At 34.9% G+C, this 20,607-nt stretch overlaps 1 protein-coding gene across 1 annotated transcript in view; it reads left to right on the top strand.

Annotated features, from left to right (window-relative positions):
• FAM92A1 (family with sequence similarity 92 member A1) overlaps positions 1–20,375 on the top strand; it is a gene marked incomplete at its 5' end in the record, with an annotated part of 21,929 nt that extends 1,554 nt beyond the window's left edge. The window contains 8 exon segments of the mRNA XM_006779474.2: positions 1,042–1,110; positions 2,100–2,201; positions 5,284–5,289; positions 6,317–6,421; positions 11,641–11,754; positions 17,191–17,310; positions 19,358–19,447; positions 19,450–20,375. Of these exon segments, the coding sequence (XP_006779537.2) occupies positions 1,042–1,110; positions 2,100–2,201; positions 5,284–5,289; positions 6,317–6,421; positions 11,641–11,754; positions 17,191–17,310; positions 19,358–19,447; positions 19,450–19,482 (639 nt within the window).
• Positions 20,376–20,607: the final 232 nt, after the last annotated feature.

The following is a 20,607-nucleotide window of genomic DNA, read 5'->3' as shown; positions in this document are numbered from 1 at the left end:
ACCTATCATGGAAAAGAAAATCTTAATGTCCAGAAGTTATTTTTCTTATGCAATATACTTGCTTTTTATAAAAATCCATTTCTTTAAAAATCTGTTAGTAAAAGAATTGCCCAATATGTGATAAAAACTATAATGTTTCATAAGTGTTTACTTCTAAATAAAAGAGATCAACCGCACAGTTGACAGCTCAGGAACACCTGAGACCATTTATCTTATTCCCTAAGCATTGATGATTGATGAATGGCTTCCCAGAAAAAATTGCAGCTAATACAGTGGTCTCTAAGCTTTCTTGATTTTGAGGTTTGTGTTGCTTTAAAAGTTTCCAATATGCTGTATCTTTCAGCTTTGCTTTGCTTTTCTTATCTGGAAGATTGGGCTATTGCATTTTGGAGAATATATATTTAAAATACCCAACACTGTGCTAAACACACTCAAACTGGTTACTGTATTAAATTTGAGATGTCTTGCCACTGGTGTGGCTCAGTAGTTCAGCTTTGACCTATGAACCAGGACGTCACAGTTCAATTCCGAGTCAGGGCACATACTCAGTCCCCATTCTGGGAGCAGGTAGGAGGTTGCAATCAATGATTCTCATCATTGGTTGATGTTTCTGTCTTTCTCTGCCTCTCCCTTCCTCTCTGAAATCAATAAAAAAATATTTAAAAAAAAATTTTTTAGAGGCCTTAAAACTTACCCAAAAGCTACTTACTATAAGGTAGGAAAGCAATACAGAGATGGTATGGCAAGGATGAGCTCCTCGGAAACCTGAGGGATTTTCTTGTCATATCGTGCACCAAATGATTTTCGGCTTTAATTGTTACTGTACAGCTTACCAGTTTTTTAATGTGTTTAAGTTTAGATTCTGAGTCTTATCAATTCTGGTGATTACTGAAAATAAGTTAAACTGTGACATTTTAATTTGAAAATTTTTTTAAATTAGTCTGTATAGTAATTATTTTTAGGATAAACAGCACAGCTTTTATTTCAGAATTGAAATTTTGATCTATGTTTCTTTTCAGTTATATTTTATAATTTTAATAGGTCGAGAGACTTGAAGCCAAAGTAGTTGAGCCATTGAAAGCTTATGGAACCATTGTAAAATTAAAACGAGTAAGTAAATTCATTCTTTTTCTACTATTATTAGGTATCCTAGCAAAAAGTTTAAGATTCCCAATAATTGTTCTTTTAATAAAAAGTACAAAGTAGTGTTTAATCATTTTTTATACACTCTGAAGAGCTATTTCTTAGAACTTTGAGAATAAAAAGATGTTTTTAGTGAGCTTACTAAATATACCACTGTAGCAACATAAAGAAATATTTTGTTTATTGTGGATACTTTTAATATTTACAGTCATGAAGACTATATGAGCAGAGATTATTTTACTAAATACATATGAGTTTATACTTTTGTTTTAGAGCAGATAATAAAATGTAGACTAAAAATGGGTATAGCAAAATTGTATTTTTTAATTGAGGTAGAGTTGACATAACATTAGTTTCACGTACACACGTAATGATTTGATAATTGTATATATTGTGAAATAATCACCACAGTAAGTGTAGTTAACATCTGTCACCATCATTACAATTTTTGTGTGTGTGTGAATAGGGTTTTAAGGTCTACTCTCTTAGCGATTTTCAAATATGCAATACAGTGCTATTAACTATAGTCACCATGCTGTACATTACATCCTCAGAGTTGTATTTTTTAAATAAACTTTATTGAGGTATAATTTACATGTAATAAAATTCTCCCGTTTTAAGTCTAAATTGAATTTTGACTAATATGTATATATAACCACTACCAAAATTATATATATATGTAAATATATATGTGTATATATATGTATAGGTATCTGTGTTTACATGGTTATAATTTTGCATTGAAATTATCTGGTCACTGTAATTTTGAGAGGATATTAAAGAAATACATATGTGTACATTGTCACATACAGAGGTACACACTAATTCTGCAGCAGTAATTCCTGTGGTAATGATGCCTGGATCAAACAAGACCATTCTCCCATTCTTAAATCAGAGTGTGTGTATTTTATTTCTAAAATCACAGATTATTAACAAAAAAAAATGCCTATTTCCAGGATGACCTCAAAGCAACATTAACAGCAAGGAATCGAGAAGCCAAACAGTTAACTCAGTTAGAAAGAACACGCCAGCGAAACCCATCTGACCGACATGTTATTGTATCCTTTGAATTTTGATCTTTAAAAAAACATTTTGTAAGGTATGCAGTACAAAAGTAAATGTATATGGAAATTATGCATTTCTACTTTTAAATGTGCAGAGAATCTAAAAAATAAAAGCATAATATGCAAATCAACCAAATGGCCAAACAGCAGAACGACCATCCGGACGAAGCCGCAGCTGCGGGGGCCAAGGCAGCAAAAGCCTACTCTTGCACAAATTTCGTGCACCAGGCCTCTAGTTTGAATATAATGGTCGAAAAGAAATACACATTCATGAATTTCCACAATAAAAATTAGATTATTTTTAAGAGAATACACTACCTAATTCAGTCCCCTTATATTGTTTTTCACAATAGGTAGTCAAAAAATAAAACACTCATAAATGTAGATGTTTTTATAAAGAGTACAAGATTCTGAGATTTTTTTCAAATGATAATGACTATTAATTATAAAATTAAAGATCTTTGATTAATTATAATTTAGCAATGCCATCTGCCCTGTTTTTAAAAAAGGAAAGGAAAAATCTTTTTTTTTGGCCAAACAATACCCTTTATCTTAAAAAACAAAACAAAAACACTGTATGAAACCATAGTTATGACTGCCAGTCAAAATCCTGAGGAGAGTATAATCGATGGCCACAGCTGGGCACAAAGTGATCTAGATGGGAGTGTCTACTGTAACAAAGTTCTTCTGTTAGAATGACTGTTTCTTAAACTGGATTGTGCCTTGTTCATGACTAAACAAAAAAATAGAAAATTGCCAGCAACTGGGATAGGTGCAATTGTATAGAAAGTACTAATTTATCCCACTGCCTCTTTTTCCCATTTCTTATGTCTCCTTCCTACTTCCTTAAGGTTTTTACTGCCCAGCTCAGCCAGAAACCACCTGAGGAGTGGCTCTTTGGGGTCACTTGAGGTTCCAGAACACCTCCATTCCTGAGGGGAATCCCTTGAGCAGTGATTTGGGGCTACGCCAATTGCCTGGTCCTCCTTCCTTTGGACCAAAGGTACATATGCCCAACCTTGTAATAAACAAAAATGGGCAGCCACAGGACTGGGACTACCCATTGGCGGCTAGGACAGGAACATCTAAACCAGTGATGGCGAACCTTTTGAGCTCGGCGTGTCAGCATTTTGAAAAACCCTAACTTAACTCTGGTGCCGTGTCACATATAGAAATTTTTTGATATTTGCAACCATAGTAAAACAAAGACTTATATTTTTGATATTTACTTTTATATATTTAAATGCCATTTAACAAAGAAAAATCAACCAAAAAAATGTGTTCGCGTGTCACCTCTGACACGCGTGTCATAGGTTCACCATCACTGATCTAGACAGTACTTGAGGCTTAAGATCAACGAACTAGAGATAATAGAGGCTGTGTTTTAAGTAAGTCAGACAAAGAATGCTAGAAAATTTATCACAGACAAATGGGGACGAAGACAGAGGCCAGGGGATGTCACTAGTTTTTAAGAAGTCAGAGGTCAAAATTTTGTTGTTTGTAGAAGAGTACATAAAGGTAGAAAAAAATGTCACATCTGAAATCCTGAGTGGTTGGCAAGATTGAGTGAGGGACATTAATATTGACACTCAACACAAATGAATCTATTCCTAAAACACAGATGTTACTGATTTAGATGCTGTTCTTTAAACACTGCTGTGGAGGAAATAATCTTGTACCATAGATAAAGCAGGTCTGCAGATTCACATGGGGAGAAAAATGCAACAACTGAATAGCTTATTGCTATACGTGAATTGCTATGCTCACTGGGAAAGATCTGTGAATCCAATGGATTTTGACAACCCCAGACAAGAAAATAAAGGACAATCTACATATAAATGTATTTGATGTAAATATATATGTAAATATATTCAATCATAGCATCATAGAATATTAATCAGGCTAGGCCCTTAAAATATATCAGACTATTCTAAAGAAGCACATTAAAGTTCAATATCTATATATATAAAAGCCTAAGCGACCGAACCACCGTTTGACCGGTCGCTGTGACGTGCACTGACCACCAGGGGGCAGATGCTCAAGGCAGTAGCAGCTCCTCCCTGTGCTTGTGCACGGGGCCTGTAGTGTAAAATAAAACAGCGTGGCTCTGGTACAAGAGGGTAAGGTAAAGAAGAATCCTAGGGCTCTGCCTCCTCACTCCCTAAGACCCAGGTGGCTTCTAAACAAGCCGCCTGGACCACAATTTGAAAAACACCAATCTGACTCACCCCTTTATACGCCGTTTTGCACTCATGAGATATACTGATATTCATAAAGTCATACAGTATTTTAATTAAAACCATTTCCTACTCAAATTAGTATAGGATTTTGAAGAATTTTCAACAAAAAGAAGAAACAGATCTATATCCTCTTTGTTAAAAATAGCTATGTAACTTTGGGCAAGATGTTACGCTGGAATAAAAGGATTTGAGACTTTAAGAAATGAAAAGTAGTTCTTGGGGGGTGGTAGATTAAGATACTGATTCCCAATAGCTTCTGCTTCCCCATTCGTTCCTCCTTTTGCCAAATCTACCTGCCTTTCCAAAATCTAAAATGAAACTATTAATAAGTGGGAAGGGGAAAGACGTGAATCAAAAGAAAGTACTTACAAGAATTGCCTAATCACAAATAATACTAAGAAGTTAGTCCGCTTGAAACTCCCATTAGTAAAAGTTTAACATACATCAAATAACTAAGAAATTTTTTCATTCTAATGAATCTTCAGGGGAGCTCTATTTTACTTTTGAATTTCCTGTGATGAAGTTATATTTTTTAAAATCTCGAGCCCAATAACATAGAGAATTGTTTTTGGTTACTAGTTCTGATTAAAGTTAAAAGTTTGCGTATTTTTTAAAAATTTTACACACAACCACATAGGTATAAATGAGTATATTTTTAAATGCTTATTATCTTGAAATTGTTTTTAAATTAACCTAATTGTAAGAGTATATAATCAAGAGTTATAATTCATGTATAATTGTAAGAATATATAATTCTTTAAGAGTATATGATTTTAATTTATTGAAAAAAAACTGTTCTCTTTGAAGTGTATTTTTTCCTTTATGACAAATTTCAGTCACAGGTGGGTAATAAAGTGGTGTGTCGAGATGGATCCTTAGAGTAAACCATTTTACTTATTTCAATTTATACATTTTCTGGAAAAAGAAAGCAAGGGCTAAATGTCAATATTATGTCTCAAAAATGGTGGCAGACGCAAATTTTCCCCGTGGATTAACTATTAAATGATTACATGTGACACTTTTGAGCAATTATATTACTAGCATAGGAAATAAAACTTTATTAAAAAGAACTGAATAAGAAAATTGGTCTGTCTCTTAAAATATCTATGTTACTGTTTAACAAAAAAACTCTTAAATATTTTTGGTTAATTGTTGTCTTTGGAAGAGATGCTTTTTTAAAAGAAATACATGATAAGATTGGAAATGTTCTGCACTTTACAGAACTGCAGCCACAGCTATACATTGCTATTGAGCTCTTGAAATGTGACTGGAGTAACTGAGAAACCAGATTTTAAATTTTCATTGAATTTTAATCAATTTAAGTGTAAAGAGCCGCATGTGGCGAGTGCCACCATTGATTGTACAACACAGATCTAGATAGTATGAGTACTTATTAGAGTATATGAAGTAAAGCATTAGACTTGTCATCTAATTTATTATTGGTATATATAGTATTTCATGTAATAAGCATTAACTAATAGTAACAGTATAATATTGTCAGCTTATAAGAATATGCAAATAGAAACTCACTATAGTATATATTTTACTCCACCTGATTAGAATATTACAGAATTAGAAATATAGTAAATCATCCAAAGGTGATATAGGAGGGAAAATGATTTAATAGAAAGAAAGGGAGTTTTGTTTTCTTTTGTTTAAGATCATGAATCATGTAACTTCATACATTTAACTTTATTCTGCATGTGCTTTTTATGTAAATCATTTTATTTTATGTAGCAAAAAATGTCAGACATTTACACTGTTAGGCCAAAAGCCAATACTGCAATGGTAGTATTTACAAATTAATTCAAATTAGTGGATTCTGACTTGATTTTTTTTCATATCTTTTGTTGGGCAATATTTTTGTAGGCAGAAACCGAACTGCAGAGAGCTACGATGGATGCTACTCGAACAACTCGTCAGCTGGAGGAAACTATTGACAATTTTGAAAAGCAGAAAATAAAGGATATAAAGGTAATAAAGTAACTGTTAAGGTTCAAAACATGTTTTCTAACCTTTATGTTTTATTTAAATTTATGAAAAACTTAAATTACTGATTTATTTTTGAATTACAGTTGCCATTCAGTGGTATTTTATATTAGTTTTGGGTATACAGCATAGTGATTCGACATTTATATAACTTACTAAGTGATTCCCCCCCAAAGTCTTGCAACCCATCAGATACCACGTATAGTTATTACCGTATTATTGACTACATTCCCTAAGCTGTACTTTAAATCTCCATGACTATTTTGTAACTGCCAATTTGTACTTCTTAAAACCTCCACTTTTTTTACCCAGTCCTCACCTTGTGGGATTGCAAACTGGTGCGGCCACTATGGAAAACATTATAGTGGTTCTTTAAAAAATTAAAAATAAAACTACCTTATGACCCAGCAATTCTACTTTGGGGTATTTATCTGAAGAGATCCAAAACACTAATTCAAAAAGATATATGCACCCCTATGTTCATTGCAGCATTATTTACAATAGCCAAGTATAGAAGCAGCTTAAGTGTCCATTGATAGATGAATGGATAAAGAGGTGAAAAATATATACAATGCAATAATACAATCCATAAAAAAGAATGAAGTCTTACCATTTGTGACAACTTGGATAGATCTAGAAGGTATTATGCTAAGTGAAATAAGACAGAAAAAAATCAAATATCATATGATTACACTTATATGTGGAATGTAAAAAACAAAATAAAACAGTAACAGACTTACAGAGAATAACTTATTCTGATTTTTTTAGCCGAGTTTGTGTGAAAAAAGATACTTAAGAAATCTTATATCAGATGTTACTTTCTTATGGAAAAAAAATGGTATAAAGGGGCTACACATCCAACCAGAGACCAGATATTCAATTTTTTATGTTTCAGGCACTGTTCCAGGCACTTTATATAAATTATCTTTTAATCCTTACAGCAACCCCATGAGAATGAGGTGGCATTATCCATATTTTATAAAAAAAATTAGCAGAAGTATAAAGTAACTTATCCAGAGTATAGACAGAATTTGAACTATAAACCAATTACGTATTTTAAAAATCTGTGCTTCCCATTATAATAAAAATACACTATTATTGAAGTCTTTATAGAATAAAGCTTTCTAATAACTACACATTTTCAAATAAATAAGTAGGGCAAGGATAACCAACCATGTAAACTTGCATCCATGATGATAAGGTGTCACAAGAATTGCCTTATTTCATTGTAACACATCAGTCAGTTTGAAAACTTGAGGATCAGAGTCCAGTCATCTTGGAAAGATTTGAGGATTGCATATGACCATATTATGTCCTTTAATACAAGTCATTTGATTTACAGCGGATTTTCCTGGAACAAGTATTTTTGTCATTTTACAGCTACTAACAAAGAAACATCCTGCTCTCAAAAAGTTATGCTCTTATCAATAAGCACTTTTTTTAATATATTTTATTGATTTTTCACAGAGAGGAAGGGAGAGAGATAGTCAGAAACATCGATGAGAGAGAAACATCGACCAGCCGCCTCCTGCACATCTCCTGCTGGGGATGTGCCCGCAACCCAGGTACATGCCCCTGACCGGAATCGAACCCGGGACCTTTCAGTCCGCAGGCCGACGCTCTATCCACTGAGCCAAATCGGTTTCGGCATCAATAAGCATTTTTTGCCACATAATTATATCATTCTTCTCTACAATCTGTGAAACAAAATCCTTTTGCACCTTTAATTTCTTTAATTCCTTGCCAGTGTCAAAAGATTTCAGAATTTGAGTTTCACTGGTAGCCAGGTTCTGAGGTCTCCGGTTTGGACCAAAAATCTTTATTAAGCCTCGATTCAGTCTTCGTTCTGCTGTGTAGTGGTAGATTGCTACGCATGACAAGCATCTCAGGAAGCTGCCCTGAGACTTTTGTCTTTACCGAGATGGGAGAGCAGGAGCAGGATAGTGTATTTTGGCTTTAACCTAAAAAGTGAGAACGGAGACTTGTGAGGTGTGCCTGATTCCGCTGTCACTTACGGGTGTCCTCAGTGATGGAATCTAATCCCTTTCTCTCCCCAGTGCTCCTCAGGCCTGCAGATTTTTCCTTCACACATGGCCATCTGTGTCTCTGATCTTTGGGCTCACTTGAGTGTTCCACCTGCATGCTGATGACCTCTGCAGGTGTTTTTAATTCCCTGAGCACCACCAATCATAAACAAGGCAAGAGTGAGTGCAGTATTCCAACTGCAATTTCTAATACCTGGGATTTCCTAAAGAAATAGGACATGGAGCGAGGGACTGCGCAGTGGAGGGAGCACAGAGAAGAAAAGGGCTTCCAAATTTTTTTTTGCCTGCTGTATCATGCCCCTCGAAGAGGGAAGGCTGGTGGTCACACACTCAAAAAAGGTCATGAAGAAACCCCTCTTTAAAAAATTCATACACCATGCAATTCACCCATTTATAGTGTTTTATGTTTTCACATCTGTGCAACCATCACCACTCAGTGTTAGACCATTTTCACCATCTTTGAAGTGAAATCTAGTACCCTTTAGCTTCTACCGCCCTACTCCCCCCATAGTCCTATCTCAGTCCTAAACAACTACCTCTACTCTTATTACGTCTCTGAATTTGGCGATTCTGGACATTTCATATGAATGGAATCCTAAAATATATGATTTTTGTAACTGGTTTCCTTCACTTAGTATAATGCTTTCAAGGTTCATCCATATTTGTAGCATGTGTCGGTACTTCATTCCTTTTTACAGCTGAATATTCCGTTGTATGGATATTGCCACATTTTACTTATCCACTCCTCCGGTGATGGACACTTGGGTTGTTTATACCTTTTGGCTATTATGGTTTTAAGTCATCCTAGTGAGTGTGGACTAGTATTTCACTGTGGTTTTGATTTACATTTCCCTGCTGGTGTTTATTAGCCATTTAGTTTATCTTCCTTGAAGAAATGTCTATTCAAATTCCTCACCCATATTTTAATTGGGTTGTCTTTATATTATCCTATATAATAAAAGGGTAATATGCAAATTGGTCGCTATGATGCGCACTGACCACCAGAGGGCAGATGCTCAATGCAGAAGCTGCCCCCTGCCCGCAGGGGACCAACCTCTCAGTTCCTTCCCCCCGCCAGCAGGTTCCGATTGCCCAATGGCAAACGGGGAACGAGGGGTGGGGAGTGGCAGGGGGGGCAGGGCTGGCTGCCAGGGAAGATGGCCCTGATCGCAGGCTAGTCCTAGGGATCATACCCATGAGCGAATTTCGTGCTCCAGGCCTCTAGTATTGAGTTATGAGTACTTTGTATAATCTTATACAAGTCCCTTATCAGATGTTTCAGATGTATGATTTGCATTATTTTCTCCCATTCTGTGGCTTCTTTTCACTATCTTAATGGTGTTCCTTAAAGCATTATTTTTAATTAGTCTGTTTCATTGAAATAGGATTTATATGCTAGTGCTTTAACTTAATGTGAGTTGAGAGTAGTATCTCTAAACAATTCTACAAGCAAAAGTTAACTCAGAACAGACTTCTCGGAGCATTTTTAGTTTTACATACATTTGACAGTCCAATGTATGTTTTTCTTTTGTTGCTCATGCTTTTAGTGTCGTACCTAAGAATCCATTGCCAGATCTGAGATCATGAAGATTTATCCCTGTTTTCCTAACTGTTTTTAGTTTTTATTATTTCATATCTTTGATCCATTTGAGTAAATTTTTGTATATGGCATGAGCTAAGTGTTAAAACTTCATTTTCTTTTAACTGTCCAGTTGTCCCAATACCATTTGTTGAAGAGACGATTCTTCCTCCAGTGAGTAGTTTTGGCACCCTTGTTGATCTTTTAAATATTTAAATCAGTTGATACGGTTTTGTTTCTGGACTCTTGTTCTTTCTTTGGTCTATAGGTCTATCCTTATGCCAATACCATACTATCTTGATTAATTAGCATTACTTTGTATTAAGTTTTAAAATCAGGGTGTGTGAGTTCTTCCTCTTTGGCATTTTTTTAAATATATTTTATTGATTTTTTTTTACAGAGAGGAAGGGAGAGAGATAGAGTTAGAAACATCAGTGAGAAAGAAACATCGATCAGCTGCCTCCTGCACACCTCCTACTGGGAATGTGCCCACAACCAAGGTACATGCCCTTGACTGGAATCAAACCTGGGACCCTTCAGTCCATAGGCCAATGCTCTATCCACTGAGACAAACCAGTAAGAGCCCACTTTGGTATTTTTAAAGATAGTTTTGCCCACTCTGGACCTGTTGCAATTCAGTATGAATTTTAGAATCAGTTTGTCAGTTTCTATAGGAAGTCAGCTGGGATCTGATAGGGATTGCATCAAATCTGTAGATCAGTTGGGGGAATACTACCATTTTAATCCATGAACATGAGATGTTTTCCAATTATGTGAATCTTCCTTAATTTAACAATGTTTGTAGTTTTCTCTGCCTATGTATTATCTCACCTCTGTTTAGGTCAACATGTACATCTTCATTCTCTTTGCTTATAATATTCCTTGTGATAAGTTGTCAACATGTTCATAGAGATTACCTGCACAATTTATTTGTAAAGGAAGTATTGTTTCCAACAAGAACAACATAGTACAATGAGCAAGAACTATATAACTTCTGAAGACTCAGATTCAAACCTCAACATTCCAATTGAGCAACACGGGGCAAGTCATATATTTCTAAGCTAAAAAGCTTTATGCAAATGTATAATGCTATTATCAGTAGAAATATCATTATTACCACATAATTCCTTTGTTGTTAGAGAATGTAAATAACATGTAGTAAAAAAATATGGTGGGATGTAATTCCTGTCCAAAAAATATTCTATTGTGTAAACATCAGTTGTAGTTGCTAAAATACCAGCTTCAGAACTGAGCTGCTTTACCTAATACTTATAGGCATGTGGCAACAGTACATAATGGCATACATTTAATTCAGAATATTTTTTATTACAAATGTCGATTACAAGGCATAAGTAGAACTAAGAAAATAAAAGGTAAGTAAATGGTAAGGTAGGAAATATTTTGCATAATTTGAAGGTTTTGCTGCAAAAGGTCTTGTAACTGTTTTTCTTTAACCTGTAGTAAAAAAAGATACCTCTGTATTCCATAAAATGGCAAGACTATATAGAAAGGAATAACTTCAGAACATTCACAATGCAATTCTTATGATTGTTTAAATTCAAATCTTTGTGTTTTTTTAGACTATATTTTCAGAATTTATCACTATTGAAATGCTGTTTCATGGAAAAGCTTTGGAGGTCTACACTGCTGCCTACCAAAATATACAAAAGATTGATGAAGAAGAAGATTTAGAGGTAGGATTTTGTCTGTTAAGCTTAGTACTTCTATTAGTATCGACGTTTTTAAAAGAGAGCATTAGTTTATTTGGGTAGAAATATCTTAAATCAGAATTCTACAGTGGTTAATGTGTTGATTTTGTTATTGTACTGAATACATAGCAGTTCCAAATAGCTGAACTCGTATGATTTTTCTCTTTATTTTTAATTTTTCAAATTAACCACAGTAAAGTTCTAAGAGACAACTTATTAATACCAGTAAAATATAATCTAAATAAAGCCATTACATGAAATAATGCATCATTTTAATATAATGGTAATATGTCATTTAAATGTGCTAAAAGCATTCATTTTAACTAACATCTGAGTGTTTACACCATGCACAGTACCCAAAGCTTTACGTGCATTTTCTCATTCACTCCTTAATCCTGTGAGGTAGGTGCTGTTATTCTCATTTTAGAGCTACAGAAACAGGTTTCAGAGGCTTTAAATAACTTGTCTATGGCCACTTAGCTAGTAAACAGCAGAATCAGGATGCTAACCAGTTTTCTAGGACTTCATCAGTAAGCCATGAAATAAACATAGGTATATATATAATAAATATAGCTTGCTTTGTACCAATAGTTAAACGCAAATAAATCTGATTGGCCAACTAACGTTAGAGCAATTAAATATCAAAGCTCGACTACAATAAGCATATCTGAAGAATTTATGTATGTCCTAACCTCTTACCTTACAAGGGGGGTGGGAGGGGAGGCACAAAAGTATTTTTGCTAAAATAGATAAAATATTTGAGACATACTTTGTACATATTATATCTACAGTAGAAGTGAAAAAGGCCATGCATTCTCAAGATATAACTAGAATTCTATATTAAGTGGTGAAATTTGGGAGGGTCTGCCATTTGACAATTTTGAAGATTCCCCCAGTTTCTTCTTTACTAACTTAAACTTTTACAGGCTTTATACTACTCCACTGGTTCCAGGAAATTTAATAGAGTAAAGCCAGAGTATATGAAAAAATGTACATGGGATTTAGTTCGTGTCGTTTTCCAATGCCAAAATCTGTTTTGTTATACATGACCATATTTATATTTACTGTTTGTCAACAGATGGCTTCCTAAGTGTCCATTTCTTCCAAATACTAAAGCTGTTTCTTAATTTTCACTTCTTTTCATGTCCAATGTTTTTAAAACTAGGTTATCAAACTTTTACCTGTCACCTGTGGAATAAAATAGCAAGTGTTTACTTTGGACCAGCTACTGATCCATGCACTTTATTTTAATCCTTACATCAACTTTGATAAACTTTGTCCTTTCTATGGATGAGAAAACCAAGGCACAGTGAGGTTAAGAAACTTCCCAGAGATTCCCATAGCTAGGATCCAAATCCAGTACCCTCATAATAGACACTTCTTATCCTCTCTACATTACAATGCCAGAAGCATGGTTCTTCCTGAGTGACATGAACCATTTCCTGCAGGAACAATTAGAAAGTGGGAAATTAGAAAGTAGGAAAGTGATATTAAAATGCTGCATTGAGTAGCAGGTTCAGAATTGATCCCCCACTCTTCCTGTAAGACCGGAGCCCCCTTTACAAATATTTTCATTCTCCTTTTTCCAATACCCTTAACATGCCATTTAACTGGCACTAAAGTTCTTTAAAGACCCTTGGACCCCAGGATTTTCCTCATTCCAGAGGTCCTAGGATACATTTTTGTCCCACCACTTCCTTTACAACTTCTCTTAACACTATTTTTAATCAACTAGATAGGTAGCTTGTGGGAGGAAGAGAATCATAAAAAAACTAAAGTTCTCAGGGCTGTGTGGTAGATGCATCATGGTAGGTGCATTTTCTAATATCATTTTCCCACTTTCTAATAGGAAAATGTTGAGCAAGTTAATTTTTCCACACTTCAGCATCCTCATCTCTAAAACAGATTCTTATGGCACTTACTTCATAAAATGTTTATTCAACAGCTGTTTACTGAGCACCTATTATAAGCCAGGCTCCATTCTAAGTGCTGAGGATTTAGCCTTGTAAGTTGGAAATGGTCTGATTAGAAACTTAAAAATCTACCATGGAGTTCAGACAATAAAAAAAAATACACTGTGTAACTAAATTTTATAATGTGGTCAGTCTCATAGAGAAAATATACAGTGTGCTGTGAGTGAAATGTGATGGAGGATTCTAAACAGTCTGAAGCATCAAAACAATGATTTAATTAGAAGCTTGAGGATGAGTAGAATGACTGGCAACAACTTCTAGGCACAGGGAGGATATACAAAGGTTCTGAGGCATGATGAATTATAGATATAAACTATTACTATTATGCCATACAGAAATTGTGGAGAAGAGGGGACAGTAGCCTGGGAGAGTTATAGGACCAGGGGAAGTAAAATTATATCAAACGGATACTGAGAAGAGGAAGTATCCTTTAAATGCAAGGTTTCTTGGAAACAAGTAGAGAAAATATACAGAGAGGAACAGAGAAATTACTTGATCTTCTTAGGTAGTCCATGCTTTATAAGAACCACCACAACTTATTCTGGCAGCACCTAATTTTTCGCAGTTAGGCATCTATCTATATCAAACCATCTTACTTTATTTTTACTTCACATAAAAAGTACTGACAGGCCCATTTTCTCTGTGCAGTCACTTCAGAGCATATTCAGATCTTGAGACTCATTCCAAGAAGAGTTCTTGGACTATATTGGAAAATGCATTATTGCCAGTAAATCTGTTGTTTTGCAGTAAGATTAATATTTAACTGGCTTAAAATTTTATCCCAGGGGTGTATATTGTCTTCTACTTTCTACATTTTACTTCATTTTGCTAGAAAAGTCTAAATAATGTTCTAACAAAAATATATCCCTTCCAAATATTAGTTGATAAGTCATCCAGTTTTTATATAACACTGGGATGCCAGTGTTCCATGTCTGGCACCAAAATACAATTGGGTCCTTGGTAACCTGCTAAATAATCTAATTAGCATGCCTGAATTTCCCTAAAACACAAGTCTTGCCTCTTAAGTTTCATTCTTGATTCCTTTTGCGTTCTGTATTTCTGGTAAAGAAATGAATAGATATCCTCTAGTTGGGTTCTCCTTTTCCCCAAAAAGTTCAGAATTAAGTTTATGTTAACATCATTAATTTACCAGGTCGCTGTCTTCCGCTAGGAAAATTCGCAGATAAAACAGGGTTCCTTTAGGGGTGGGAACTCTTTTTTCTGCCAAGGGCCATTTGGATATTGATAACATCATTCACAGGCCATTTAAAATTATCAACTTAAAAACTAGCCTGCTATATTTGGTCAGGCATTTCATTAACTCACCCCTAATGCCTTGGCAGGACCAGACCAAATGATCTCGAGGGCCTTATATAGCCCATGGACCAAACGGTCCCCACCCCTGCTTTAGAGGAACTTAAAACTAGTTGTGGAGACATACATAATTACAAAACGGTGTGATGAAAGCTGTACTGAGTATATGAACAGTGGGAGCTACTGGCTAGAGAAGAGGGGAAAGCAGAGATGGAATTTGACTTGGCTTTTGAAAGATGAGTAAGTTTTCTGGAATTCCAGGATGAGAAACCAGCATTGCAAAGTCAGAGTACAGCATGTTCTGCGTGCAGGTATATAGGCTGGAGTGAAGAGTGATGGGTAGGTTTGGGTGACCTGAAGCCTTGGATGTCACCTAAGACATTTGGACTCTGGGTAGTCAGGAGCCACAACATTTTTTTATTTAAGAATCATATTTTGGTCTTTAATAAGATAATTCTAAGTAAACCATAAAGAAAAATGTATAGTTAAAAATTAAAACAGAAATAGCTCAGGTGACAAATTTAGGTAGAATGATGCCCAACTTCTAACTCAGTCTACTAAATTTGTGGTACTGTCTTTCATTATAAAGATAAATCTAGAGATATACTGTCCAGTAGATTAGGCATGTGTGGCTATTTAAGCTTAAATTAAAATTAAAGGCTCGGAGCCATATGCAGCCTTTTTGGACATTCTGAAACAGTATTTCCATCATTGCAGGAAGTTCTAGTCGACAGTGCTGGTCTAGAACAGAAGGCATTGGGTGTACAGATACAACTGTCAGAAGAGAGTCCATAGAGAATGGTGGAAGGGGAGCCATTAAACACTGCAAATAAGATCTTTCAGAGAAAGGTCTCAAAAAGGAAAAGTCGCCCTGACTAGGTTGGCTCAGTGGATAGAGCGTCAGCCTGCAGAACTGAAGGGTCCTGGGTTCGATTCCAGTCAAGGGCACATGTCTGGGTTGCAGGCTCAATCTCCAGTTGGGGGCATGCAGGAGGCAGCCAAGCAATGATTCTCTCTCACTGTTGATGTTTCTCTCCCTCTCCCTGCCTCTCTGAAGTCAATAAAAGTATATTTCCAAAAGAAAGGAAAAATGGCCTAAGGGAAACTCTTTAAAAATATTTACAGTGTGAGATGTGAAGGAATAGGGTAGCTGGCACATGAAGAGTGTAGCAATGGCATGCATGGAAGGTACGTTTCAGTACAAGGTCAGCAAAAAGGACAAAAAGATAACTAGTGATTTTGTTGGCAAGAGCAATTTCAGCGGAAGATGAAAGCTTAATTGTAGTTTATTGACAAAAGAATGGAGAAGTAGAATATTTGAGAAGCTTCTTAAAGAGTAAAGTTATATCTTGAAGTGACTTAAAGCAGGAGAGGGGAGAAGATTGATCTTGAACTTGTTTGCTGGGGAGGGAATCTGTGGAGAAATAAAGCTTTTTGTTGGTTTGGTTTGAAATTTTGGACAAAGGAAAAATGTACCTTTGAAAGAATCAGAATATTTACTTTTAAAAAAAGATGGGGTGAAGTTAAGGAAAAAGGGAGGGAAGTTGAAGAAATACACATCTGGTAACCTTACCCATCAGTCTGCATGTTAGAGAAATGGGGGAAGAGAAAAGATACCGGTAAGGAGGCTTAATGAAGTGGTAAGATTTGGGACCACAGAAGTTAAGGAAATTATGGAAGTTAAGGAAAAAGTACTGAAAGTAATGGCAATCCAGAGCCTAGTGAGACTGGAATCCATAAATTATAGTGGTTCCAGTTTACTCTGATGTGCTGTACTACAGTGAAGTTAAATTGATAAGAGTTGAGTTGAGGACCAGCAGAACAGAGAGAATCAAAGGGGGTCTTGCAGCTTTCCTATTGGATTGCATATTCTTTGAGGGTAGGAACTTGCACATTTTCCCAGGAAAATCACTCGATTGTTTCAGGGCTCATCATCACATATGGTTCAAATAGATTTTTTTAGCCTTCATCTTTACAACTTAAAATATTTTTGGTATTTTTGTTTTAAATGTACAATAAGTAATAGAAATTTTGTACCAGGGAATTGGGGTGGGTGCTTTTAAAAAATAACATGTAAGAATTTAACATAGCTTTCTAGATTTCCGTTGTTTAATATCTCCTTTCATTGCAACAGGTTTTCCGAAATTCTTTGTATCCACCAGATTATTCATCTCGTTTAGATATTGTAAGAGCAAATTCAAAGTCACCACTTCAGAGATCACTGTCAACTAAGTGTGTATCTGGAACAGGACAGGTAAGCTAGAAACCATAATTTAAAAAGAATGGGAGCCGCTGCCTTTGGAATTGTTCAGTACTAAAAATACTTCCCTTAAGTCATATGACCTCCTATAACTTCCCTTTCTTGTCTCTTAGGTAAAATGATGTCAGATTGCACTACGTGCAGCTCTGTTATTTCTTATATTATTGTGTATGTTATAACACATAATATTCTCTAAAGCAGAACACTTCAGAGCAAAGGTGGAAAGGACAGGAGAATGCTAATCTAAATTTGTTCTCGGGTATAGTAAGAAGAGCAAATTCTGAAGTCAAACTGCTTAAGGTTTAAGCCCCACTGTCACCATTAGTAATTATACCTAAAAAGGGCTTTTCCTGAACATTATCATAGATCCAGCACAGATCTTTAGAGAGCCAATTTTCCCATTTCTTCCATATCCAGAAAGTCTAAATTACCTGGTATATAGAACATGAAGAGGTCAACCACCTTTCTCTCTAAAGGACCACAGAAAAAAAATAATAGATTTTGTGGGCTACACGGTCTATGTTCCTCTATCCCAACTAAGAGCAGCCATAAACAATACATTTTAAAAAATCAAGCCCTAACTGGTTTGGCTCAGTGGATAGAGCATCGGCCTGCGGACTGAAGAGTCCCAGGTTCGATTCTGGTCAAGAGCATGTACCTTGGTTGTGGGCGCATCCCCAGTGGGGAGTGTGCAGAAGGCAGCTGATCGATGTTTTTCTTTCATCGATGTTTCTAACTCTGTATCCCTCTCCCTTCCTCTCTGTAAAAAATCAATAAAATATATATTTTTTTAAAAAAATCAAAATGGTCCTGACCAGTTTTGCTCAGTGGGTAGAGCATTAGCCTGCAGACTGAAGGGTTCCAGGTTCAATTCCAGTCAAGGGCACATCATTGATGTTTCTCTCTCTCTCCCTTCCTCTCTGAAATCAATAAAAATATTTTTTAAAATAATTTGAAAAATAAAAATGGCTGTGCTGTAATAAAACTTTGTTTTTTAAAGAACAGGCAAACTGGGACATAGCTTGCCAATTCCTAATTGAGAGAGCTGTTTTCATATCTGCCTTCAGAATTTAAAATTGGGCAAAATATTTTCAAAATACAACTTTTAGGTAAATTCAACCCAGTACTTTTGTTTTCATCTGACTCTCCCCTAAGCATTTGCTTACTACTTTATATTCATGCATCTCTCCCCTTAAACAACTTACATTTTTATGATTCCAGCATTAAGTGCTATAAACAAACTAAATAAATTTAGTATTACAGTACATATAAAGTTTTGTGTGACGTACAGTTAAGGATGCTACCCAAGTTAGCTAACATCTGTGTAGCACTTTAGATATCCCAGGGTTTCTCAACCTTAACACTATACAGGCTTGGGGCCAGACAGCTTGGTGGTGGAGGGGGTAGTAGTGGCCTGTGCTTGTAAAGATGTTGCTCAGAGACTAGTAACACACACACACCCAGTTCTGACAGTTAACAGTGTCACCAGACATTGCCAAATGTCCCCTAGGAGGTATAATCACTCTCAGAAAGGTTTGAAACAAGATGATAATAGTAAGGACTTGATGCTAAGTGATGAATTCTGTTTATCAACTCATTCCATTTAAATCACACTATTTTTAAAGTTTAATATTTCAGTTGCCTTGTTGAAATATCCTTGTTTTTGCTATCCCTTTGATCATTCTCATTCAAATACCTGTTTTGAAACCCAAGAATTGTTTAACCTAAACTTATTTTGACATTCATAATATACTGAGACTATACTTTTTTCTGAAAGTATGTTATGTTATTGAAGTACTGGAATCCTACTGGAATGAATAATTTCACATTTTTATTCAAAAAATAACAAGCAAAAAATCTTTTGACTGTTCTTTACCTTAAAATACAGTAATTCATAGGGAATTTTCATTACTAAAAATTATTACTTACATTTTTCTGAAATACTTGTCCTATGTGCCATTCTCTGTAAGGGCACATTTAAGATACCAAGCATGTAAAAATATTTTTAAGTTAGAATTCTTTAAAATGTGCTTTTTAACAGGTACCCAGTTGTCGACTAAGAAAGGATCAACAAGCAGATGATGATGAGGAAGAGGATGAAGACTTAGATGTAACAGAAGAAGAAAATTAATTTTCTTAAACTTCACATTTCCATTTTTATCTTAAATGCCTTGGAATCCAGAATTACTAAATTGTAAAACTTTATACTGGCTTGATATAATCAAACTTAAAAATGAAATCCTTCTAGTAATGTAAAATAAATTTATGTTGACAAAAAATGGAGGCTTTAAAAAACATTACACACCAGTCATTTCAACATCCTGTCAAGTGGTATGTGATCATTTTGTATAGGTTCCTTTTTTTTTTTTAAGACTATGATTTTAAAAGTATTTCATATTAATGCACTATATATACCTAGTTGAGGTTGCAATAGTAAATAGGTGACAAAAAAGAAAAATATTTAACAATTCCCCTGGCTTCTCTTAGGTTAAGACACAAATTCTATTCCATTAAGCCTTAATCAGAAAGACATCATCTTTTTTTCACTTTTACTAAAACCTAAAATTTCTTCATTTAATACATAAATTTACTTTTCAACAAAAGTATAGTCACTCTTGATTAAAAGTAATGGAAGTCTAGGGTATCAGTGTTTTACAACTATACACACAGTATATATTTCAGCTTTATAAAGTAAGCCACATTCAGCCTGATTCTGGTTTCAAAGCAAAATTATCATACTAAAGTTGTGGTACTACAACTTCTAGGAACCTGTAATTTGGTGAAATGTTGCCTATGAAAGCATCATGGAAAACCATTAAGTCATTAAACATTCTATGAAAAATGCTACCAAATTACCATCTAATAAAATTGTTTTAAAATTTCACTTATTCCTGAAAACTTAAAACAGTTTAATCAGAGCCTTTCAGTATGCTGCTGCTTTTGTTTCTTTGGATAGGCCATTGTACTTTATTTCATGGGTCCCAGTCCGACATATAAAAACCATGAAATTTATAGTCATTTGGGAAAACTACAGAAAAATAAAGACTTTCTAGAAAGCTCTTTTGACTGTTATTCATGGTTCTGTTCTTAACAAAGCACTGCTTCCTGAGAATAGTCCTATGTGGTGAAGTTACTTAAGAACTTTAAAATATTCAACACATTTTAAAATCCTAAATTGATATTAAGAAATTGAGGATATTATTGCATTTTTATGTCCCAGTATTTAATCTTGGTGTTGCACTTGAGGAAAAAAACAGTGTTACAGTATTTATCTTGCTGCTTACAATAGCA

The sequence above is a fragment of the Myotis davidii genome, unplaced genomic scaffold (assembly GCF_000327345.1).
Source record: "Myotis davidii unplaced genomic scaffold, ASM32734v1 scaffold317, whole genome shotgun sequence".
In the NCBI taxonomy this organism is placed as follows: domain Eukaryota; kingdom Metazoa; phylum Chordata; class Mammalia; order Chiroptera; family Vespertilionidae; genus Myotis; species Myotis davidii.
Note: the sequence above shows the minus strand (reverse complement) of the source record. Positions and strands in the feature narration are given on the sequence as shown.